We start from the raw sequence: 25,830 nt of genomic DNA, 5'->3' as shown, positions 1-25,830 counted from the left end.
GAGGTAAAGTGTTAGTTTAGAAGAAAGCATGAACTACACTGTTTCTTTTTCTGTTTTGTTTCAAACCATACAAAATAATAATACTAATGAAATGTTTTCTTTGTTTTTAGTTCATTAACAATTTTTTTCGATTTGAGCACGTATTTTTATTTCTTAGGGTGTGTCGTTTCTCTCCGCTCACTGTGATCAGTTTTTGTGCACCAAAAAGGATCTTTATATTCAATTACACATCTATACCAATTCAGTTACCCCCCTTTAAAGTTGGTATTGAAATGATACAATTTTTGGACATATTCATTGACAAATTCTGGAATGCAATTCTAGGCAGCACAATATATTATTTATTTAGTTTCTAGTTTTTTTTTGTTTTTTTCTGACCTTTGTTTTCACTAGAGACCTTCCTAAGAGTTGTCGTACAAACTTCGAAAGGGGCTCATTCGATTGTGAGTTGGAAGTTCTAGTCCCCTGTTTAAGAGTTAAAAGTGATTGGAGGACAACCAGCCCCCTTCCCCGATATTTTTTCCACAAAGACATTCGAACAAAGTTTTGAGAGAGCCATCTTGTTCAGCATAGCTAAAAAGTCAGATAATTACGTCTCTTGAGATGAAAACTCACCCAAGCCCTTGGGGCAAGGACTGTAAGTTATACAAATCGTACCATTGTTTACATATATTATTTGTTATCAGGACAGGGGGCATAATTGACCTTTTGCATCTGAAAATACCAAGGGCATTCAGGTGAAGTTTTCAAGGAATGTAAATGGGAGTGTTGAACTAAACAAAAACGCAATTTACGCATGCAAGTTGTCAAAAGGCCGTATCGTTATGAATCACGAGTATGAAGTTGGAACCTTCAATGAACTATGAAGGGGATGATCAACTGAACAAAAGGCAATACGTACATACTACTACTAATACTACTACTACTAAAGCTACTATTACTCCTATCACTACTGCTACAGCTACTACAGCTATGATTCCTATTGCTGCTACTAAGGCAGAGGATATAAAGGTGAAAATTTCAGGATATGTTGAGGGGGAAGTTGAACTAAGTCATAATACACTATGTTCATACCAGTTGTCTAAAGGGTACATCAGTATTTGAGTTGACATTTCCAGGGTATGATGAGGGGGATGTTCAACTGACCAAAAGGTAATTTGTAAATACTACTACTGTTACTACTACTACTAATGCAACTACTACTACTACTACTTCAACTACTAAAGCTTAAGGTATGAATGTGAAAATTTCAGGAAATATTGAAGGGAAAGCTGGACTAAATCAAAACACACTCTGTGCATCAAGGTTGTCAAAAAGGCATATGTCGAGATTGTCTTAGGGTATTAAGTTGGAACTTTCAAGGAATGATAAGGGGGACGAATAACTGATGAAAAAGCAATATCTGCACCCAGATGCAACTACTAACACTGGTACTGCTACCACTACTACAATTACTACTTCTATTGTGACTACGACTAAGGCCAAGAGTATTATGGTAAAGCTTTAAGAGAATGTTTAGTTGGGTGTTGAGCTAAATCAAAACACACTATCTCGATTCAGGTTATTATGGGGGCGTAACGGCTATATCCCAGGAACAGTTTATACTATTAAGTTGAAATTTTCAGTGCAGATTGAGGGGGATGTCGAACCAACCAAAAATTAGTACATTTATATTACTACTACCATTTCTACTGATACTATTAATACTACTACTTTGGGTAAGGGTAATAAAGAGAAATTTTCATGAAATGTTTAGGGGAATGTTGAATTAAATTGAAACACAATTTTTGTATGCAGGCTTTCAAAAGGGCGTATCAGCAGTATCTCAAGGACGGCTTAGAATAAAACTTACAGGGAACGGTGAAGGCGGTGTTGAACTGAATCAAAACACACTATATACATCTGGGTTATCATATGGGTGTTTTAGCAATATCTCAACAACTCCCTAGCGCGTTAAGCTGAAACTTCCAGGGCCACTAATATTGTTACAACTTTTGCTACTAATTCAACAGCTACTGTTAGTGGTAATATGGAACAAAATCTAAATATTTGAAGTACATCCAGGTTGTCAAAATAGATCAGGTTGCAAGATATCCAGGCGGAATATCTTAGGACTGGGATAGAGTATAAAGTACAAACTTTAAGGGAAAGTTTATGTTGCTTTAAAACTAAATCAAGAGGTACTATGTGCATGATGGTTGTCAACAAGACGTCTCATAATATCTCAAGAACGACTGAGGGTATTAAGTGAAACTTTCAGGGTTACTACCATTACTTATTCTACTCTAACTATTGATTCAAATTAAAACGGTTCAACGTGTAGGTACTTTTAGATTGTCAAAATATTACAGATCCAATATCTTTGGAATAGAATAGGGTATTAAGTTTTATTTTTCCGGGAAAGTTGAAGTGCAAAATTAAATCAAGACATAGTATGTGTATCCATATTTTCAAAATCACGTATACTACTAAAAATTATTTGAAAATATTGTCCAACATATATATAGTAATCCAAAATCTGGTTTCTTATAGATAAAATCGGATAAATTTAAAACAATATTTCCTTAGCCAATGAAAAAGACAATGTCAATTGAAACGAACAGAAATTAATTCTAAAAAACCTTCCAATAAAGAAACTTTCTTTATTTATACTAATTTAAATAAAACTTTTTCTATAAAGAACATTTCAAAGAAATGTGATTGGGGGAAGGGGACGACCAACCTCCTTGTGCTTGTTAGACCTCCCTCCATGTGAAGACTGATCGAAACTTTGAAAAAGCCAATTTGTTCAAGACAGTCAAAAAATCTGATAACTATGTCTCCTTAATGTGAAAATTCACGAGGTTCCGACTATTTCGAACATGGCAAATTTTGATCAGATGTCTTTGGGGAAAGGGTAGCTAACAAGGGCTCGAGATGGGGGATGGTTGCCATAAATCACTTTGAATCTTGCACTAGAACCTTTAATTTTCAGTTGATTGAGCACCCTCCATAGTTTCAACGACAACTCTTTCAATGCTAAAAAAAAAATCAATAAAGTCCTATCGCTCTTTACTTATATTAACTGAAAAAACATTTGTTAGAAAAAAAAGTTTCAAAGAAAAGTAGAGAGTTACATCGAGCAGAAATAAAGTCAAATAATACTTCCGACCGTAAAACTACCATAAATCACCATCCATAAATAAATGAAAAACAAAACGAACAAAAATTCCAATAAATACCGAGTGAAACTCAAAACAAGCAGAAACTAAGAGGAGTAGCGATGACACCCTCCGTGCCTTCTAAAGACCAGAACATAATCTGCACTTCACTGATAAAAATGCATTTTATACGTTTATTATGTTTATCTAAGGCAACGCTATAGCGTTGCCTATAGTAAAAGCCATACGGCTCCAGTGTTTTATTATTTATTTATTATTATTTTTTTCCCAGAGGCACTTCATATGAAAGGGGTCGTCGTAGAAACTTCAAAGGGGGCTCATTCGATTGGAAATTGAGAGTTCTAGTGCCCTTTTTGATAGTCGAAAACGATTGGAGGGCAACTATCCCCCTCCACTTCCATCATTCCTCCAAACACATCAAATCAAAATTTTGAGATAGCCATTTTGTTCAGCGTAGTTGATTTTCAGACAGAAAATATATTTTTGAGGAGGACACTCCCCCAAAACCCTCAGGGCAAGGGTTTAAAGTTATGCCCTGGGGGCATATAAGGTTTTTATAGAAGGCACTGTCGTAGAAACTTCAAAACAGCCTCATTCGATTGGAAATTCAAAGGGATAGTGCCCTTTTTAATAGTCGAAAATTATTGGAGGGCAACTAGCCCCCCCCCCCTACCCCCATCATTCCCCCAAACACATCCAATCAAAATTTTGAGATAGCCATTTCGCTCAGCGTCGTTGATTTTCAGATAGAAAATATATTTTTGAGGAGGACACTCCCCCACAACCCTCAAGGCAAGGGTTTTAAGTTATCCCCTGGGGGCATATAAGGTTTTTATAAAAGACTGTGTCGTAGAAACTTCAAAAAAGGCTCATTCGGTTGGAAATTCAAAGAGCTAGTGCCCTTTTTAATAGTCGAAAGTGATTTGATGGCAACTAACCCCCCTCTCACGACCACCTTTTCCCCAAACACATCCAATCAAAATCTTGAGATAGCCATTTTATTAAACGTAGTTTTAAGTTCTGGAAATTAGGTCTTTGAGGATGACAACTCCCCCACAGCCCTCAGGGCAAGGGTTGTAAGTTATACCCTGGGGGCATATAAGGTTATGTATAGACGACATTGTCGTATAAAATTCCGAGAGGGCTTATTTGATTGGAAATCGAAAGTTCTAGTTCACTTTTTAAGCGTCAAAAAATGTTGGAGGGTAAACAGCTCTCCCCCCCGTCTAAGCCCTATTATCCCAAATGCATCCAATAAAAATTTTAAGATAGCTATTTTGTTAAAAATAGTTCAAAGGTCATATAACAAAAAATCTGATGTCGACACAACTCACCAGGGCCTAGGGACAGGGTCTGCAAGTTAAGCCCTAGGGGTATATACGGTTCAAGGGATAGAGATACTTGCTCTGAATGCAGATTGGGCTCATTGGTCGATATAATTTTAGGTCCAACAAACTTTTAAGAGTCAAGAGGCGTGAATCTAGCCCCCCCCCCCTCCATGCTCTTTTTTCTTCAGGCCTAACCGACCAGAACGTTTAGATTTTTTTTTCCAAATAGTTCAAAGACCATATAACGAAAACTCAAGGGTAAACACAGCCCCCCAGGGCCCGAATGCAGGTGTTTTAAGTTATGCCCCTGGGGAATATATGGTTCTTATTGAAGGGATGCTCGTAAAAAATTCAGAGATGGCTCATTTAATTAGAAATTGAAAGTTCTGGTTAAGTTTTTTTCGAGTCAAAAGATATTGAAGGGTAACCAGCCCCCCAAGCCCTTTTCCCCAAATGTATTAAATAAAAATTTTGAGATAGGCATTAAGTAAAAAATTTCTAAAAAGTCAGACAGCAAAAACTCAGGTGTCTTCACACCCCCCCAGGGCCCGGGGGGAGCAGTTGTTAGTTATGCCCTGGAGAAGATGTTGGTCGCATGAAAAGGATGCTCGTATAAACTTCGGAGAGGAATCATTTGATTGGATATTGAAAATTCCAGCTCACTCTTTATTAGTCAAAAGAGAACCGAGGGCAGCTATTTCCTCACACACATGCTGAAAATTTGAGAATAAATCTTGTTAAAAATCGATCAAAGATTAGATAAGAAAAACCTCCGTTCGTATTGAACCCCCCAGGACCTAGGGTAGGGGCTTGTAAGTTTCGCTCTGAAAACATGAATGGTTCTCATGAAAAGGATACTTGTATAAACCTCATAGAGGGCTCATTTGATTGGGAATTGAAAGTTGTAGTTCACTAGAGTCAAGAAAGTTAAACTAGCCCCCCACGCTCTTTTTCCCCAAACCCGTCCGCTGCAAATTTTGAGATATCCAGGGCTTCGGAAATTGTTCAAAATTATATAACAAAAACACCCCCCAGAGCCCGCGGGATAGGCGTTGTAAGTGTTGTCCTCGGGGCTTATATGGTTCTTATGAAAGGGATGCTCGTATAAACTTCAGAGAGGGCTCATTTGATAGGAAATTAAAAGTTCTAGTTCAATTTTTAAGAGTCAAAAGATAACCGACGGCAACTAGCCCCCGCCCCCCCCCCCCACACGCCTTTTTCCCCAAGCCCATCCGATAAAATCTTTATAATAGCCATTTCATTAAAAATAGTTCAGAGGTCAGATAAGAAAAATTCCCGTGTCGACGGTACCCACCAGGGCCCGGAGGCAGGCGTTATCAGTAATGCTCTAGGGGTATACATAGTTCTTACGGAAAGGATACTCGTATAAACTTCGGAGAGGGCTCATTTGATTTGAAACTGAAAGTTCTTGTTCTCTTTTTAAGAGTCAAAATTGATCGGAGGGCAACTAGCCCCCTCCCCCCTCCTCCACGCCCTAAATGCATCAGATAAAAATTTTGAGATAGACATTTTGCTAAAAGTAGTTCAAAGTTCTAATAACAAAACACTCCGGAGTCGACACAGCCCCCCAGAGCCGGGGGGTAGGCGTTGTAAGTTATGCACTGGGGGCATATATGGATGTTATGGAAGGGATGCCCGTATACACTTCCTAGAGGGCTCATTTGATTGGAAACTGAAAGTCGTAATTAACTTTTTAAGAGTCAAAAGGGATTGGAGGGCAGCTAGCCTCCCCCCACACTCCATTTATTTTTTCCCAGAGGCACTTCATATAGAAGGGGTCATCTTATAAACTTCAAAGGAGGTCATTCAATTGCGAATCGAGAGTACTAGTGCCCTTTTTAAGAGTCAAAAGTGATCAGAGGGCTACTGGCCCCCCAAGCCCTTTTCCCCCAAATACATCTGATAAAAAATTTAAGGTGGCCATTTTGTTAAAAATAGTTGAAAGATCATATAACAAAACACCTTTACGTATGGTCATTTCGTTAAAAATAGTTCAGAGATCAGATAATAAAAACGCCTGTGTCAACACCCCCACCCCCCAGGGCTGAGGGAGGCGTTGTAGATTTTGCTCTGGGGGCATATATGGTTCTTATGGAAGGTATGCTCGTAAAAACTTCAGAGAGGGTTCATTTGAATGGAATTAAGTTGTAGTTTATTTTCTCAGAGTGAAAATGATCAGAGGGCAACTAGCCCCTCCCGTTCTCAACGCTTTTGGGCGTATCGGATGGATAAACCCATCCGATAAAAATTTCAGGTGACTATTTTGTTAAAAATAGTTCAACCATCAGATATTAAAACTCAAGGGTCGACACAACCCCCCAGGACCCAGGGATAGGCGTTGTAAGTTATGCTATGGGGATATATATGGTTCTTATATAAGGGATACTCGTATAAACTTCAGAGAGGGCTCATTTGATTGGAAATAGAAAGTTCTAGTTCACTTTTAAAGAGTCAAAAGAAACCGAAGCTTAATCTAGTCCCCCCACGCCCTTTTTCCCCAAACCCATCCGATAAAAATTTTGAGATAGAAATTTTGTTAAAAATAGTTCAGACATCAGATAATAAAAACTCCGAGGTTGACACAAAGCCATTTTTTCACTTTGATATTGTTACTTTGATATCAGTTTTGATACTTTGATTAATATATAATTTTTTTTTTAAGTTCGATTTTGAAATAAGGAATTTTTAGAAAGTTTACATTTTTTGCAATTAAAAACGAAAAAAAATTAGTTATAAAAAACTTTTCGAGAAATAAGTTTTCAAATAAAAGGAAAGATCTTTTTTTTTAAAATTAAACTCAGCATATGAAAATACAATTCAAAATTAAAACTCAAAACGACCAGAATTTACTATTAAAGAATAAATGAAACCCAAAACGAACAGAAATTAAATAAACAATCATAGCAAAAACATACAACAAGTAATAATATAAATGAAAAAATAGATCTTAAAGCGAGTAATGCTTAGATTGTATGAATATCAAGCGTAGAATGAAAAAAAATATTTTCCTATTGAAGTATAAATGAAACTTAAAACGAACCGAAATTAAATAAACAATCAATGCAAACAAACATACAATAGATATTAATGTAAATTAATAAATAAATCTTAAAACGAGTGAAACTTAAATTGAATATGCAAATTAAGCTTGAAACGAACAAAAATCATCACAAACAAGAGTTTGGGTATGACCTCCTCTCTCACTGTAAAAGTCTAAAACCTATTGCGTCATTGGCGCTTTACTGAAAACCATATGCGTCTTGAACAGTCTTGGAAAGTATAAACAACATCAAATTGAATATTTCATGAATAATGATATTTATTGCTGAAAGATCCATCAGTTCAAGAATTTATTTCACTGTAATTGTATTTTTATTTTCAATACTGTAACAACTGGAAAAGAAAATATTTGTAATATAATCCGTTTTCAGTTAAGCACCAATGGTGCAGTAGGCTTTTGGTTTTTATTTACAGTTAGCAAAGGAGGCAGTATCCAAACACTTGTCTGTAAACTATATTCGTCTTTAACAACTTTAAAAAGAGCTAATAAACTAAACTGAATATTTTATGTATAATGATATTAATTGCTGAAAGCTCATCAGTTTAAAATTTACTATAATTTTAGTGTTTATTTTCAATATTAAGTACAAAAGAAAACATTTGTCATAAAATTGGTTTTCAGTAAAGCGCCAATGACGCAGTAGGTTTTAGACTTTTACAGTGAGAGAAGGAGGCCATACCCAAACTCTTGTTTGTGCTTATTTTTGTTCGTTTCAAGCTTAATTTGCATATTCAATTTAAGTTTCACTCGTTTTAGGATTTATTTATTAATTTACATTAATATCTATTGTATGTTTGTTTGCATTGATTGTTTATTTAATTTCGGTTCGTTTTAAGTTTCATTTATACTTCAATAGGAAAATATTTTTTTTTCATTCTAAGCTTGATATTCATATTCAATCTAAGCATTACTCGCTTTAAGATCTATTTATTCATTTATATTATTACTTGTTGTATGTTTTTGCTATGATTGCTTATTTAATTTCTGTTCGTTTTTGGGTTTCATTTATTCTTTAATAGTAATTTCTGGTCATTTTGAGTTTTGATTTTAACAGTTATTAGTATCTGCTTATATTCTTTTAATAAAGTCCTTTACATTTCTTTGAAAAACAGATTTTTAAGAAAGTTTTTTTTTTAATTAATTTTTTAAACATACTTATTGTTAGTATGTTTATTTATCTGTCAAAAATCATTAAGACTTTCAGGAATAAATATCACTATATATATATATATATATATATATATATATATATATATATATATATATATATATATATATATATATTATATATATATATATATATATATATATATATATATATATATATATATATATATATATATATATATATATATATATATATATATATATATATATATATATATATATTGATACATATGCATATAAGGCAGCATGTTCAATGAACAGTCAATCCTCATTCTTCTGCTTTTTCAGTAAACTTAGTTATGAGGGTGATTTCTTTTTTCCTTTTTTCGACTTTATGAGAAATAAAAACACATAGCTCAAAATAAGGATTGTTTTCAGTAAAGTGCAAATTACGTTATGGTTTTTAAAAGGTATAGGGGATATTAGACCTACTCCTCTCAGTTCCTGTTCGCTTTTAGTTTGACTTGGTTATTCATGGTAGTTTTACTCTTTAAAAATTATTTGACTTTATTTATGCTCATCTTTGGTTTAATGTCGCTATTTAATTTTCTTCGAAAAACTTCTTTAAAAGGAAAGATTTTTAAACTCAATAGAAGCAAAGGGGGACGGGGCTTAATTTTAATAATTTTGTCAGCATTGAAGGAGTCGTCGTGGAAACTTTGGAGGGCGCTCATTCAACTGAAAAATTACGGTTCTAATGCTTTTTGTAAGATTCAAAATGACTGATGGCAACCATCCCCCCTCCCGAGCCCTTTTTAGCAATCATTCCCCTAAAGATACCCTATTAAAATTAGCCATGTTGCTCAAAATAGTTGGAACGTCATGATGTTTCACCTTAATACCCTTAGCCTTTTAGACCATATCCAGGATCTAACACCCTCCCCCCTTTCCCAATGACAATTCATGCATGGAAACAATCTAGAATGACATAGCTTATTATCCTTGCCCCAGGGGATGCAGGGGGCGTGGCATCACGGAGACATAGTTATCAGAGTTTTTGACTACCTTGAACAATTTATGTGTTTCAAAATTTCCACCATTCTTCACTGGGGGTCTAAAAAGAACAAGGAGGGTTATTGCCCCCTTCCCCTCAATGACTTTCCAACATCCCTTTGAATAAGCCCTGAAAGTTTCTAATTAATACCCTTAGCCGTTTGTATGCTATTGCTGATAGACCTTTTTGACAACCAGCATACACCTAATGTTTTTTAAGTTATTCAATAGCCCCTTCAAAATTTCCTAAAAGTAGTCACAATTAGAAGTAGTCAGAGTCGCAAGTAGTTGCATCCATAGTAATGAGTAGTCACAGTCGCAGTTGTTGTAGTAGTAATAGTGGTAGGGGCTCTGACAGGTTCAAGTTAACACCCTTAGCTATGCCTGAGGTATTGTAGATACACTTTTTTGGTAACCAGGATACAAATAGGGTCTATATACTGGTCTCTCAAACGCAGGTTATGAAAATTCCTTTCTCTGGTACTTGAATATCAAATAGTTAGTTAGTTCTCCACTGGAGACAATACGCGAGACCCAATAGAGGGTAGACTTTTAAATAGTAATAATATTAGACATGTATTTCATTGAAAACTTATTAGTATATTTCAGTCATGCAGTTGGAGCCCGAAAAATTCAAGGCTTCTATGTTTAGACGTTTCTTTTTTCTCAATGAACACAATCTTCAGGCAGGATATCCAAGCAAGCACATTCACAATCGGCTATTAATTTATTCCATTCAACTGACCCATTTCATTCAATTCCTATACGTATTTTCCTGTCTATTCCATTTCCAGTTGAAATTGCCAAACAAATGAGAAAACAAGAAGAAAAACTTCTAGTCGGATGTAAAATGATTTATAGAAAAAAATAAGTAAAACATAGCACTAATTTTTAACCATGTCAAACTAAAAGATTGGTGCTCATTACTATATCTTATGTGTTTGGATGTCCGACTTTCCAGCTCATATCTACACCTTTCTCAATGTAAATAGATATTAATAGAATAAACAAAACTCTTTACATTCTAAAAAGTACTGAGAAAATTTCTCCCCTCAGGAGGGCATAGAAACAGAAGAAACTACATAGAAATCTTGCTATTTAGAACGCAAAAGGCTTCTTTTTTTAGCCACAAGACACAAAAAGTATAAGACAAGTACCTGATGAACTATTAATACCTGTCAGTTATCCTTTTGCAGCCTGACAAGTTTAGATCTTCAATATTGGCACAATGAAGGGCAAAAGATTTCATCGCAGCATCACCAACGCATTGGCATCCTTTCAAGCTCAAAGTCTTCAAAAATCCCCCACATCTTTTGGCAATCCCTTCCACAACAGATCCCTTGCAAAGAAAAAAATCAAGAGAGGGTACAAGCATATATTTCAAATTAAATGAAATATAGACTATACATTTGGACAAAACTTTCAGGAACAGATCTACACATAAATTAGGTCTCCGCTATCCTAGTTTAAATAATTAAACTAATCTAACCTAGCTATATCAGAAAAATATATTTCTTATGCTACATTAAAATATTTAGTTTTATTGAATTTTAAATTCAACCATCAAAATTTATGTTAACAATTATTCATTACATTGATTGTTTTTGTCATTAACCATGATTTTACTAAAATTTGAAGTTTTTGAGTTTTTAAAGACCAAAAGTACTTGAGTGAATGACAAGTTTTACCAATTAGACTCCGGCATGGATATTAGGTTTAACCTGCTAAATAGTATACTTCCTATGTTAATCTTAAATTAGAAAATTAATCGATTTTAAATTTACCATTCAAAAGTTATAATTTCAAACAGTCATAACATTGTTCATTTTGTCATCCGCCAAGATTTGACCAACGACCCAAGTATTTGATCAACTGACTGGTTTTACCGTCTAACGGCAACATACAAATTGGGTCTAACACCCTTATAACCTAGATTAAATTTAAAAAAAAGAAGTTTTTTTCAACTGAAAGTAAGGAGCAACATTAAAACTTAAAACGAACAGAAATTATGACGTATATGAGGGGGTTCACCCCCTCGTCAATACCTCGCTCTTTACGCTAAAGTTCGAATTTTGTTCCAATTGTTTAAGAATGACCCCGCTAAATCACAAAGGTTGTTTAATTAGAATAAATAGCCTTTTTGAAAGTACTAAAAATACTTTAGCGTAAAGAGCGAGGTTTTGATGAGAGTGTGAACCCCCTCATATACTTAATAATTTCTGTTCGTTTTTAGTTTTAATGGTGATCCTTACTTTCAGTTTAAAAGACTTTCAGTTAGTTTTTTCAGTTGAAAAAACTAAAGTTTTATTTTATTTTAACTTTTTTTATTTTTTTACTTAATTTCTGATCGTTTTTTAAATAATGCTGGGAAAAGCGGCACTCCCTTGATGGAAAATTCTCTTCCCCATGAAACGATCCTCCCACGTAACCCCCTCCCCCGAGCCCCCAACCCTACCAGAATAAATTCCCCCAGAAAACGTCTGTAAACTTCCTAAAAAACAATACTATACGGTAACAATGGGTAAAGTTCACAACTTGCAGCCCTTCCCCCGGGAATTATGAGAGATCAAGTCATTCTCAAAGACATAGTTATTTGATTTTTTCAAGTATGATAAATAAAATAGCACTTCCAAAATTTTGATCTGTTAACTTTGGGAAAAAATGAGCGTGGGAGAGAGTCTATCTGGTCTCCATTTTTTTGCTCTCCAATTTCAAATATGTAAGATTAATCAACCTCAGAATTATCATTGAAAAGTACTTTGAAGAAAATTGCTAAACTAATGTAACCAAACTAACATACGCTACATCAAAAGAATATATTTCTTGTGCTAATTTCAAATATGTAAGACTAATCAATTTTAAATTTGTCATTCGAAAATTGTAATTATAATCAGTTAACCCATTTATTCATTTTGTCATCCACCAAGATTTAACCAACAGTCCAAGTATTTGATCAAATGGCTATGACCTAAAAGGTAATTCGACAATGATAAACATAAATAGTGCAGTAGACAAGACAACAGTAATGGTAAGAAAGACAGAATTAGGCCTTACTTCGACATCTCGTTGAAAGGAGAAAAGGTCAATTCTTTGCCAGTTTATCCCATCTAATGCAAGCATATGCCAATATTTTGAGACTTGTGCACTTCTACATAGTGAAATAACATCAAGAAATGAAAAAACTCTGTAAAAGATGAATAAAGCAAAATATGAAAATAGTTGAATATAACTATAGCAAAAATACTTCATATCGAGCAATACTTTCGAAATTGTAATTAAACGACTGTACTTTTTGTCTAGTCTCAACTTGAATCAACTTAAATGCAGCCTTAGTCTAAAATCATTAAGAAATAAACTCTTAAAACAACATCTAGGAAATTCAAAACGGTTCTTTGGCTATTATTTTGACTATAGTCGAGGCTAATAATTATTATCTGCCATTTAAGTATTTTTTTTTTTTAGTAATTACGCAGACAATGCCATTTTGTTCACAATGACGCAACGAAAAATGCAAATTTGTATGCAAATTTCAACATTTAGGGGAAGGAAGGGGGCCCAACTGGATAGCCTTCACACGTATGGCATGATTTTCACGACAGTTTAACCATTCATTGTTCAGATAATCAACGATTGCTGAAACAAGTAACCTGATATAATTTTCAACAAAGCGTCATCAGGATAAAGAAAAGAAAATAACAATTGTCTGGGTGTTGGAGACATGCCAATAAAAAAACAAGTTTTTTTTAACTGAAAGTAAGGAGCGACATTAAAACTTAAAACGAACAAAAATTATCCCGTATATGAAAGGGTTTTCCCCTCCTCAACGCCTCGCTCTTTACGCTAAAATTTTTTATTGTTTTATAAAATAAAGTTGTGAGACAGAGTCAAACTTTAGCGTAAAGAGCGAGGCGTTGAGGAGGGGACAGCCCCTTTCATACACAGAATAATTTTTTTTCGATTTAAGTTTTAATCTCGCTCCTTACTTTCAGTTAAAAAAACTTGTTTTTTTATTTAATTCAGTTAAGCGCCAATGACGCAGTAGGCTTTTGGTTTTTATTTACAGTTAGGAAAGGAGGCAGTATCCAATCACTTGTTTGTAGGGAAACTATATTCGTCTTTAACAACTTTAAAAAGAGCTAATAAATTAAACTGAATATTTGATGTATAATGATATTAGTTGTTGAAAGCTCATCAGTTCAACATGTTACTATAATTTTAATGTTTATTTTCAATATTAAGTACAAAGGAAAATATTTGTCACAAAATTGGTTTTCAGTAAAGCACCAATGACGCAGTAAGTTTTAGACTTTTACAGTGAGAGAAGGAGGTCATACCCAAATTCTTGTTTGTGGCGATTTTTGTTCGTTTCAAGCTTGAATTGCATATTCAATTTAAATTTCACTCGTTTTAAGATGAATTGGTTGATTTAAATTTATATCTATTGTATGCTTGTTTGTTGGCATTTATTGTTTATGTAATTTCTGTTCGTTTAAGTTTAATTTGCACTTCAATAGGAAAATGATTTTTATGCCGTTTTAAGCTTGATTTTCATACTCGATCTAAACTTTATTTCCTTTAAGGTTTATTTATCCATTTATATTATTACTTGTTCTATTTTTTTTTTGCTATGATTGTTTATTTAATTTCTGTTCGTTTTGGGTTTCATTTATTCTTTAATAGTAATTTCTGGTAGTTTTGAGTTTAAATTTTAAAAGGTATTTGTATCTGCTGAGCTTAAGTTTAAAATGGCCTTTACTTTTCTTTGAAAAACATATTTTTCGGAAAGTTTTTTTAAATAAATTTTTGTTCGTTTTTGATTGCAAAAAATTTCAAAAAAATTAGCAACTAGCATTCAACCGAGCAAGTTCAAAAATTTACCAGTGCTGTATTCCGTGCCAAGTATACTGTGACGTAATATATTGGATATACAAACTAATTATTGCATAAGCTAACTAACCGCTGGCGGACGTGATTTATTGCAAGACACTTTTGGAAAACGGGGGGATTTAATTGCCCCCCTTGCCAGTAAGTTTTCGTGCTTTTTTTTTAAATGATTTTCTGAAGGTGTTGAAGGAAAATATAAATGATGGTTGAATGATGGTCGTCTAGCCCAATAATTTTGAGACCGTTTAGCCCAATAATTTTGAAAGGACATTATTTTGAAAGGACATTGAGGACATTATTTACAACATAATCAATAATTTGCCGACAGAGATTCGAAGGAAGAAGAATTTAGGCGGCAGAAGGAAAGACAATGGCAAGTAAAGTGTCTGGTTCGGGTAAAAGAAAGTTGCAGATTCTAACGGCAGGTGATAGAACAATGCGCTCTGATTCAGAAGTGAAGTTCTCAGGCAACAAAAGTATGGAAGAACAATTAATCATACTGACAAACCAAATAAACCGACTGAAGGTTAAAACAAAACAGTGGACTGACAAAATCTAAAAGGACTTGGACTTAAAAATCAGCCAAGAAGTTGAAACAGCTGTCAACAAACTGGGTGCTGTAATCAGAGAACAGAACCGAGTGAGTCCACCATCGAAAACATCAAGACGGAGATTTACAATAGTATGTCGCTCGATCTTGAGAAAATGGTGAAAGACAAGTTCTGTAAACTTGACCCGTGTTTAAAATCCCTTGAGAAGTCCGTTTCCGATATCGATCTAGCTACTAAGGCTGTGAAAGCGCCAGTCAGTGAAATTAAAGGGACAATAGATAATCACAATGAGACTCTTGCACAAGCGTCGCTAGGTAACCAACTGATATTTTTCGGCCTCGAAGAAGATGTCACAACGAACACTGTTATCAAGGAGAACGTAGAAAACAAACTTATGGAACTATGTGCGCAGCAATTTCCAGGCATTCCTTTAGATGTTTCTTATATTGTCTCTGCCCGAAGAATAGGACGCAAAGTGTCAAATCTGCCGAGACCGACTGTAGTGACACTTTCAAACTTTAGAGTTCGGTTGCAGATTCTGAAAAATAGGAAGCGACTCAAGGGCTTTAGAATTTCTGTCACTGAAGGCCTAACAAAAACTAAACGTGAGTTATTCGCATACGCAAAAACTGAATTTGGACTGAAAAATGTCTGGACCACTGATGGAAATGTTATGGTTAAAACCGGACCCACAAGTGGCCGTAAAGTGTCAAATAAGGATGAGATTATCATTTTGAAAAGATATATTGATACTTCGATCGGGGGCATTTAAAACTAAGAAAGTGTATTGATAATCATATTCATTAAGATTTATTGCTGAAAAATGGCTATCACAAGCCCAAAAGGGCCGAATTCACACAAATGGATGTAATTAATTTGTAACATTGTTGCTTTTCTACCTTAGTGCTACCATTTCTTTTTCTCTTTCTCATTTCTTTTTCTCTTTCTACTTCTTATCCTGCTAATGCTTTTCCTGCTCTATTTCTGCTTATGCCCCTCTTCTTGTTGTGATAGACGGTCGGATTTCTCAGACTCAAAAAAAAAAGGGGGAAGAGAAGGAACAGAGATTTTTTCACGTGAGGGTTGCCCGCTTTTGGCCAAGTCATCATCAGCACACATCATGACGAAATACTACAAACACCGGAACACTCCTGTTATTACTATTTTCCTCCACTATCATTATTTAGTTTAATTAATGAAAATAAAAAACATCGTTGATCTCGATGATGAATGATTTTTCATTCTTAACTGAACAGTCCCTGCTTAAAACCGCATTTCTCAATCTGCCAGGATGCGATGACGAGTCAGCTACTGATCCCGCGATAGACAGGGTGAATGCCTCGTCGTGTTCATATGCAACACCCCAAGAATATCTTAATAAAATACTTCCTGCAATTTCTACTAATGATAAATTTGATCTTTTCTGTCATAATTTTCAAGGAATTAAACACAAATGGCATGATATTCTTGCATTCACTACTGAAAAGAAAAATCCTTTTAGTTTAGTTGGTTTAACTGAAACTTGGCTATCTTCTCAAGATAACATGTTGCCATACTGTTTGCCCGGTTGTGAAGCCATACCTCTTCCACGGCGCGTAAAAAAGTGCTACGGTGGCATTACATTATTTGTTAATGAATTTATCTCTTACAAGCGCCGCGATGACTTGGAATCAGTTCTTAATGGTGTGGTCGAACGCTGTCGATCTGTCTACTCAATAGTCATTGAAATTCTTGGAATGTCATCTCCAGTATATTTCGTGTGCCTTTTTTATAAGCCACCGCCATTTCCAAGTGACATTTTCTGTTCGCAAGTTGAGCAGCTTATGTCGGAGATTAATGAATGTGGTCGAGGTAAAAATACTTGTCTTCTGGGCGACTTTAACATCAACCTTCTGACGATTGACGGTGACGCCAACTCACGTTCGTTCCTTGATACAACTGTATCATCTGGTCTTCTCCCCACTGTATTCTTTCCCACGCGGTATTGTTCAGCTAGAAATACTGCAACACTGATTGACAATATATTCCTTTCCTTTAACCCTCGCACATTTTTTACCTCGCATATTATAACATCTGATGTTTCCGATCACTACCCAGTCATCACAATGGTCCCAACAAGGGCAGGCCGGTCCACTAAGTCAGCATCTAATCGTGTTTTCACGTAGCGAAGTTTTTGCCAAAAAAAAACATTGATTACTTCGTTGAAACCCTGAAATCGAATCACTAGTCTGCTGTAAATCATGCATCTTTAGCAGATATGGCTGCATATGTACTCACTAGCCGGCTTAAACAATTAACAGAACGGTGTTTTCCTCTACGAGCAAGTCGGATCAAAAGTGTTCCCAAAACTCATTGGATGACGAAAGATTTCGTTCAGTCTACCAAACACAGAAAGAGACTGTACCTGAAAGCTTATAATTTTACAACTCCTGAAGCGAGAAAGACATACAAAAAGTACAGAAATACATTAAACGGATTAGTACGTAGTGCAAAAAGGCGGTATTATGCGGAGAGAATAAATGAATGTAAGAGTAACTTGAGAAAAGTATGGGAGGTTGTTAATGAAATAATTTGTCAAAAAAGGAAGAAGGTGGCTATACCCCCAAAAAAAAATAATAAATATGCGTGGTGAGACAGTAGCAAGCGAATCTCGTGCTGATGCTTTTAATCAATTTTTCGTTAATCAGACATTTCTACATGCTTCTGGCCCATCTCCTAAACAAACCCAGAGTAGAACAATATCAGGTCTTTTTCTAGCACCAGGTACGAAAGAGGAATTACCAGTGATTATCAGTAAGCTGCCTCATGGCAAAACTCAAGACACCTTTGGGTTGTGCTACTATATCCTGAAGAAAGCCTCTGCATGTCTTGTAACTCAACTTAAACCCTTGGTCAACCTTTCACTAGCAACCAGAGTTCATCTTAATGTGTTCAAAACTGCCCAAGTCCTTCCCCTCTACAAAAAAGGTGACAAGAGTCTTATCTCTAATTATCGACCCATATCAATTCTACCGGTTATATCAAAAGTCCTCGAGTGAGTGGTTTATAACAGAGTATATAGATTCTTCAATGTCAAGTAGCTACTCTCTCCCCGTCAACATGGGTTTCAGGGTAATCATTCAAATTTGCACGCCTTAGTTGATTCAGTTGAATACATATTAAATAGCCAGGATGCTGGAGAAAAAGTACTAGGGATATTTCTGGATTTCACTAAAGCTTTCGACACGGTATGCCATTCAATCCTCCTCACAAAATTACATTTATTTGAAATATATGGTGTTGCTCACGAGTGGTTTTCATCGTACCTGACTGATCGTAAGCAGTGTGTAATTGTGGAGGGTAGTATGTGGCCAGTATTACCGGTAAAATCTGGCGTACCTCAGGGGTCGGTACTTGGACCGCTCTTGTTTATTTTGTATATCAAAGACCTGACAACATGTCTTACTACAAACGCATGCCCAGCACTGTTCGCTAATGACTCAAATTTCTTCATTGCTCCTGAATCATCCGAGTCTGCTGCAAAAAAGGCACAAAAAACACTTGACGAAATATCTGACTGGTGTTTTCGTAACAAAATGCAGGTAAATACTACAAAAAGTTGCATCATAGTCTTCACTTCTGCTCTTTCAAACTCCTCATTGTCTCAAATAGCGCACTGTCAATCAATGGAAATCCCATTCCTCAGACCACAGTCACAAAGTTCCTTGGTGTATTTGTAGATTCCTCTCTTTCGTTCAAACATCACATATCCCAGCTGTCTTCAACAGTCTCATGGCAAACATCAATGTTACATAGAGCTAGCATGCTTCTAAGTGCTGACATGATGAAAAAGCTTTATAATGTTTCTGTCCTCCCCTACTTGAATTATTGCTGGTCTTTCTAGGGTAATACATTCAAATCTCATCTAAAATCATTAAAGAGATCACAAAACCGTGCAGTTAGGGCCATATATTATCTCCCCAGGCTATAACCCTCAACAGACATATACAGAGACACTAGAACAATAGATATAAAAGAGATAATCAACGTTAGTAATCTGCGTTTAGCACACACGGCAATATCGAACAGAATTCCTCAAGGTCTTTCCAGGTACTTCGAACTTTGCAGCACAATTCAGCGAGGAAGAGCTCTCCGCTGCAACAAGCACAATTTTATGCTACCGAGAAGAAAGCTTACAAGGTCTCAACACTCTCCAGTTTATAGAAGTATGTCTGTATGGAATTCAATTAATGAATCTGTTAAATCCATAAAATCATTTGGCGCACTCCAAAAATGATACCTCTATTACACAGTATTGGATGCTGCATGAGTTAATGTGTCAATTTTTCGTTTGTATCTTATCCTCTCGCTCTCCTTCTTTGACTCCACCTCGTCTCAATTCTTTCCTTTCTAATTATTTATCCCTCTCTTATGTTATCAGCTCTTCTCTTTTCATTTCATAGTGTGATATAAATTTGTTTACCAATACCGGTGTGACTCGTACAAGCATTGCTTTGAGTCGAAATGTTCATGTTAATTGTTTCGTTTGTTCATTTATTTAAAAAAAAGGTTGATTGATTGATTGATTGAAAAACTTTAAAAAACAATCAAATATTCATCAAAGTATCAAAACTGATATCAAAGTAACAATATTAAAGGGAAAAAATGGGTTTTGTCAACCTTGGACTTTTTATTATCTGATGTTTGAACTTTTTTTCGCAAAATTGCTATCTAAAATTTTCTATCTGACGGGTTTGGGGAAAAGGGACGTGGGAGGACTAGATTAAGCTTTGGTCTGTTTTGACTCTTTAAAAATGAACTAGAACATTCTATTCTCAATCAAATAAGCCCTCTCTGGAGTTTATACGAGCATTCCTTCTATAGGAACCATATATGCCCCCAGAGTTTAACTTACAACACCTGTCCCTGGGCCCTGGGGGGCTGTGTCGACCCTGGAGTTATAATGTCTGATGGTTGAGCTATTTTTAACAAAATGATCACCTAAAATTTTATTCGGATGGGTTTATCAATCCGATACGCCCGAAGATGTGGAGGGTGGGAGGGGCTAGTTGCCCTCTGATCTTTTTTCACTCTGATAAAATGAACTACAACGTTTAATTTCCATTCAAATGAACCCTCTCTGAAGTTTATACGAGCATACCTTCCATAAGAACCACATATGCCCCAAGAGCGATACTTACAACGCCTTCCCCGGCCCTGGAGGGGGGGTGTTGACAGGAGTTTTTCTTATCTGATCTCTGAACTATTTTTAACGAAATGACCATACTTAAAGGAGTTTTTGTTCTATGATCTTTGAACTATTTTTTAACAAAATGGCTACCTCAAATTGGGGGGGGGCATTTGCCCACTGATAACTTTTTAATCTTAAAATGGGCACTAGAGCTCTCGATTTTCAATTGATTGAGCCCCCTTTGAAGTTTTTACAACGACCCCTTCTATATGAAGCGCCTCTGGGAAAAAATGGAGTGTGGGGGAGACTACCTGCCCTCCAATCACTTTTGACTCTTAAAAAGTGAATTACAACTTTAAATTTCCAATCAAATGAGCCGTCTATGAAGTTTATACGAGCATCCCTTCCATAAAAACCGTATATGCCCCCAGGGCATAATTTACACCGCCTCTCCCCGGGCCCTGGGGGCTGTGTCGACACCGGAGTTTTTTGTTATCAGAACTTTGAACTATTTTTAACAGTATGTCTATCTCAAAATTTCTATCTGATGCATTTAGGGCGTGGAGGAGGGGGGTACTTGCCGTCTGATCTCTTTTGACTCTTAAATAGGGAACAAAAACTTTCAATTTGCAATCAAATAAGCTCTCTCCAAAGTTTATACGAGCATCCCATCCATAAGAACTATATATGACCCTAGAGCGTTACTCATAATGCCTGCCGCCAGGTCCTGGCGGGTTTCGTCGACACAGGAATATCTCTTATCTGACCTTTGAACTATTTTAATGAATCGGATAATTTTATCGGATGGGCTTAAGGACAAAAGGGTGAGTGGGGGGGCCTAGTTGCCCTCGCATATCTTTTGACTCTTAAAAATTGAACTAGAACTTTCAATTTCCAATCAAATGAGCCCCCTCTGAAGTTTATATGAGCATCCCTTTCATAAGAACCATATACGCCCCCAGGACAACACTTACAACGCCTATCCCCAGGACCCTGGGGGGAGTTTTTGTTATCTAATTTTTGAGCAATTTCAAAACACTGGCTATCTCAAAATTTGTAGCAGACAGGTTTGGGGAAAAAAGAGCGTGGAGGGGGGGGATAGTTTAACTCTCTTGACTCTTAAAAAGTGAACTAGAACTTTCAATTTCCTATCAAATGAGCCCTCTATGAAGTTTATACGAGTACCCATTTCATAAGAACCATACATACCCTTAGGGCAAAAATAGGAACGCCTTTCCATGTGCCTTGGGGGGTTGTATTAACACAAGATTTTTTCTTATCCAACCTTTGGACTATTTTTAACGAGGTGTATATCTCAAAATTTTCAGCGGATGTGTTTTGAAAAAGAAGGCGTGGGGGGGGGCTAGCTGCCCTCGGATCTCTTGACAATTAAAAAGTGAGCCCGAACTTTCAATATCCAATCAAATAACCCCTCTCTGAAGTTTATACGAGCATCCCTTTCATAAAAACAACATACACCCCAGGGCATAACTTACAACGCCTACCCCTAGGCCCTTGGGGGTTGTGACGACACCTGAGTTTTTGTTATCTGACTTTTGAGCAATTTTTAACTTAATGGTTATCTCAAAATTTTTATTGGATGCATTTGGGGAAAAAGAAGCGTGGAGAAGGGGGGCTAGTTGCCCTCCAATACTTTAAATCTCCAATCAAATGAGCCATCTCTAAATTTTTTACGAGCATCCCTTCATTAAGAACAATATATTCCCCCAAAGGACATAACTTACTGACCATGCCCTTGAACCCTGAGGGGCTTTGTTGACCTCTGAGTTTTCGTTATATTGTCTTTGAACTATTTAAGAAAAAGGTACCTCAAAGGTCTTATTGGGTGGACTTGAGGAAAAAAGGTCGTGGAGGGGGGGGGGGGGGGCTAGGTGCCCTCCAATCTCTTTTCACTCTTAAATAGTGAACTAGAACTTTCAATTTCCAATCAAATTATCCCTCGTTGAAGTTAATACAAGCATCCCCTCCATAAGACCCATATATGCCCCCAGGGGATATTTTACAACGCCTGCCCCTGGGGCCTGGTGGGTTGTGTTGACACCGTAATTTTTGTTATATGATCTTCGAGCTATTTTTAACAAAATAACTATCTCAAAATTTTTATTGGATGCATTTGGGAAAAAACGGTTTGAGGGGGAGCTGCTTACCCTCCAATATCTTTTGACACTTAAAAAGTGAACAAGAACTCTCAATTTTCAGTTAATGAGTCCTCTCTGAAGTTTATACGAGCTTTCCTTCCATAAGAACCATACATGCCCACAGGGCGTAACTTATAATCCTTGCCCTGAAGACTGTTGGGGGATTGTCCTGCTCAAACATATAATTTCCAGAACTTTCAGCTACGTTGAACAAAATTACTATCTCAAAGTTTTGATTTGATCTGTTTGGTGAAATGGTGGGCGTGAGAGGGGTGTTAGTTGCCCTCCAATCACTTTTGACTATTAAAAAGGCACTAGCCCTTTGAATTTCCAATCGAATGAGCCCTTTCTGAAGTTTCTACGACAACGTTGTCTATACAAAACCTTATATGCCCCTAGGGCATAACTTACAACCCTCGCCCTGAGGGCTGTGGGGCAGTTGTCATCCTCAAAGACCTAATTTCCAGAACTTAAAACTACAATTAATAAAATGGCTATCTCAAAAATTTGATTGGATGTGTTTGGGGGAATGATGGGCGTGGAGGTGGGGGGGGGGGTAGTTGCCCTCCAATCAATTTAGACTATTAAAAAGGGAACTACCCCTTTGAATTTCCAATCGAATGATCCTTTTTTGAAGTTTCTACGACAACACCTTCTGTAAAAACCTTATATGCCCCCAGGGCATAACTTAAAACCCTTGTCCTAAGGGTTGTGGGGGAGTGGCCTCCTCAAAAACATATTTTCTACCTGGAAATCAACAACACTGAACAAAATGACTATCTCAACACTTTGATTGGATGTGCTTGGGGGAATGATGGGCGTGGGGGAGGCTAGTTGCCCTCCAATCACTTTCGACTATTAAACAGGGCACTGTCCCTTTGAATTTCCAATCGAATGAGTCTGTTATGAAGTTTCTACGACAATACATTCTATAAAAACCTCATATGCCCCCAGGGTATAACTTAAAACCCTTGCCCTGAGGGTTGTGAGGGAATGTCCTCCTCAAAAACGTATTTTCTATCTGGAAATCAACTAAGCTCAACAAAATGTCTATCTCAAAATTTTGATTGGATGTATTTGGGGAAATTACGGGTGGGGGGACTAGTTGCCCTCCAACCACTTTCGACTATTAAAAAGGGCACTAGCCCTTTGAGTTTCAAATAGAATGAGCCTGTTTTGAATTTTCTACGATAACGCCTTCTATAAAAACCTTATGTACCCCCAGGGCATAACTTAAAACCCTTGCCCCGACGGTTGTAGGGGAGTGTCCTCCTCAAAAACGTATTTTGTATCTGGAAATCAACCACGCTGAACAAAATGGCTATCTGAAAATTTTCATTGGATGTGTTTGGAGAAATTACAGGCGTGGGGGGGCTAGTTGCCCTCCAATTACTTTCGACTATTAAACCGAGCAATAGCCCTTTTAATTTCCAATCCAATGAGCATTTTTTTAAATTTCTACGATAACACCTTCTTTAAGAACCTTATGTGGCCCATGGGTATAACTTGCAACCCTTGCCCCGAGGGCTGTGGGGGAGTCTCCTCCTCAAAACATATTTTCTACCTGGAAATCAACAACACTGAACAAAATTACTATCTCAAAATTTTGATTGGGTGTGCTTGGGGGAATGATGGGCGTGGGGGAGGCTAGTTGCCCTCCAATCACTTTCGACTATTAAAAAGGGCACTATCCCTTTGAATTTCCAATCGAATGAGTCTGTTATGAAGTTTCTACGACAATACATTCTATAAAAACCTTATATGCCCCCAGGGCACAACTTAAAACCTTTGCCCTGAGGGTTGTGAGGGAGTGTCCTCCTCAAAAACATATTTTCTATCTGGAAATCAACTACGCTCAACAAAATGGCTATCTGAAAATTTTCATTGGATGTGTTTGGGGAAATTGCAGGTGGGGGGGGGGGGCTAGTTGCCCTCCAATCACTTGCGACTATTAAAAAGGGCACTAGTCCTTCGAGTTTCAAATCAAATGAGCCTGTTTTGAAGTTTCTACGATAACGCCTTTTATAAAAACCTTATGTACCCAAGGGCATAACTTAAAACCCTTGCCCTGAGGGTTGTGGGGGAGTTTCTTCCTCCAAAACATATTTTGTATCTGGAAATCAACCACGCTCAACAAAATGGCTATCTGAAAATTTTCATTGGATGTGTTTGGAGAAATTACAGGCGTGGGGGGGCTAGTTGCCCTCCAATTACTTTCGACTATTAAAAAGGGCACTATTCCTTTGAATTTCCAATCGAATGAGCCTTTTTTGAAGTTTCTACGGCAACGCCTTCTATAGAAAAAATTATATGCCCCCAGGGCATAACTTAAAACCCTTGCCCTTAGGGTTGTGGGGGAGTGTCCTCAAAAATATATTTTCTATCTGGAAATCAACTACGCTGAACAATTTGGCTATCACAAATTCTGATTGGATGTGTTTGGGGGAATGATGGGCGTGGGGGGGCTAGTTGCCCTCCAATCCTTTTCGACTATTAAAAAGGGCACTAGAACTCTCAATTTCCAACCGAATGAGCCCCCTTTAAAGTTTTTACGAGGACTCCCTCCATATGAAGTGCCTCTGGGGAAAAACAAATACTACTAACAAATAAATAATAAAACATTGGAGCCGTATGGCCTTTACTATAGGCAACGCTACAGCGTTGCCTCTGATTATGACTACGAGCGTCAATGAGGAGCAGCATGAATATTTTCACGATAAACTTCTTCCACAATTACTTTATTTTATAGGACATGATTATCTACTTTATATTTATGTTCCGATTAATGGCTGTCATGCAGAAGATTTTTCCTCTAGATTTTCCTGAGGCAGTTTCTAGAGACCTTAGATTTTCTTTTGTTTTGTCTAGCTAGAAATTTCTAAGATATTATGTCTTTACATGTTCAAAACTTTACTAAATTAAAAGTAAAACCGAAAAAATGAAAAACAACATTTTCCTTCGAAAATATAAAAATGAATTTGATAATCCTGGATATTTCTTTCATTCCTCTAGCCTTTAAACGTTTTAAATACCTTGCAAAGTTAATTTTCTCATGTCAGTAGGCATTCAAGTGCTAACTAGCGCTGCCCTTGAGAAAGGTATTAATGTTGGATCAACGAACCTTTATTGCAGGTAGAGTTGGAAAAAGGAATTGCCCCTAGTACTTCAATTATCCTGGCAAGGATGGATTCATTCAGGTCTCTCTTCAAGGGGGAAAAGTCTGTATCACATCCGGTTTTGTGCAAGCATGCCTCTATTCATCTGATACATGGGATCTTATTGGAGGTAGGGCGGGGGGAGAGGCTTTCATAGATATTACGAAAAATTTTTCTTTG

At 36.5% G+C, this 25,830-nt stretch overlaps 1 protein-coding gene across 1 annotated transcript in view; it reads right to left on the bottom strand.

Annotated features, from left to right (window-relative positions):
- The window catches only part of LOC148943632 (F-box/LRR-repeat protein 20), a 94,484-nt gene that overhangs the window by 44,632 nt on the left and 24,022 nt on the right, over positions 1 to 25,830 (bottom strand). Inside the window, exons 4-5 of the mRNA XM_089101023.1 lie at positions 12,786 to 12,915; positions 10,907 to 11,070 (exon numbers count right to left, since the gene is read on the bottom strand). Coding sequence (XP_088957149.1) covers positions 10,907 to 11,070; positions 12,786 to 12,915 — 294 coding nt within the window. The remainder of the gene's footprint in view (positions 1 to 10,906; positions 11,071 to 12,785; positions 12,916 to 25,830) is intronic.

Source organism: Artemia sp. Qi Xiang Cuo, chromosome 15, assembly GCF_049724085.1.
Source record: "Artemia sp. Qi Xiang Cuo chromosome 15, ASM4972408v1, whole genome shotgun sequence".
NCBI lineage: Eukaryota > Metazoa > Arthropoda > Branchiopoda > Anostraca > Artemiidae > Artemia > Artemia sp. Qi Xiang Cuo.
The sequence above is the reverse complement of the archived record's forward strand: the minus strand, read 5'-3'. Positions and strand labels throughout refer to the sequence as shown.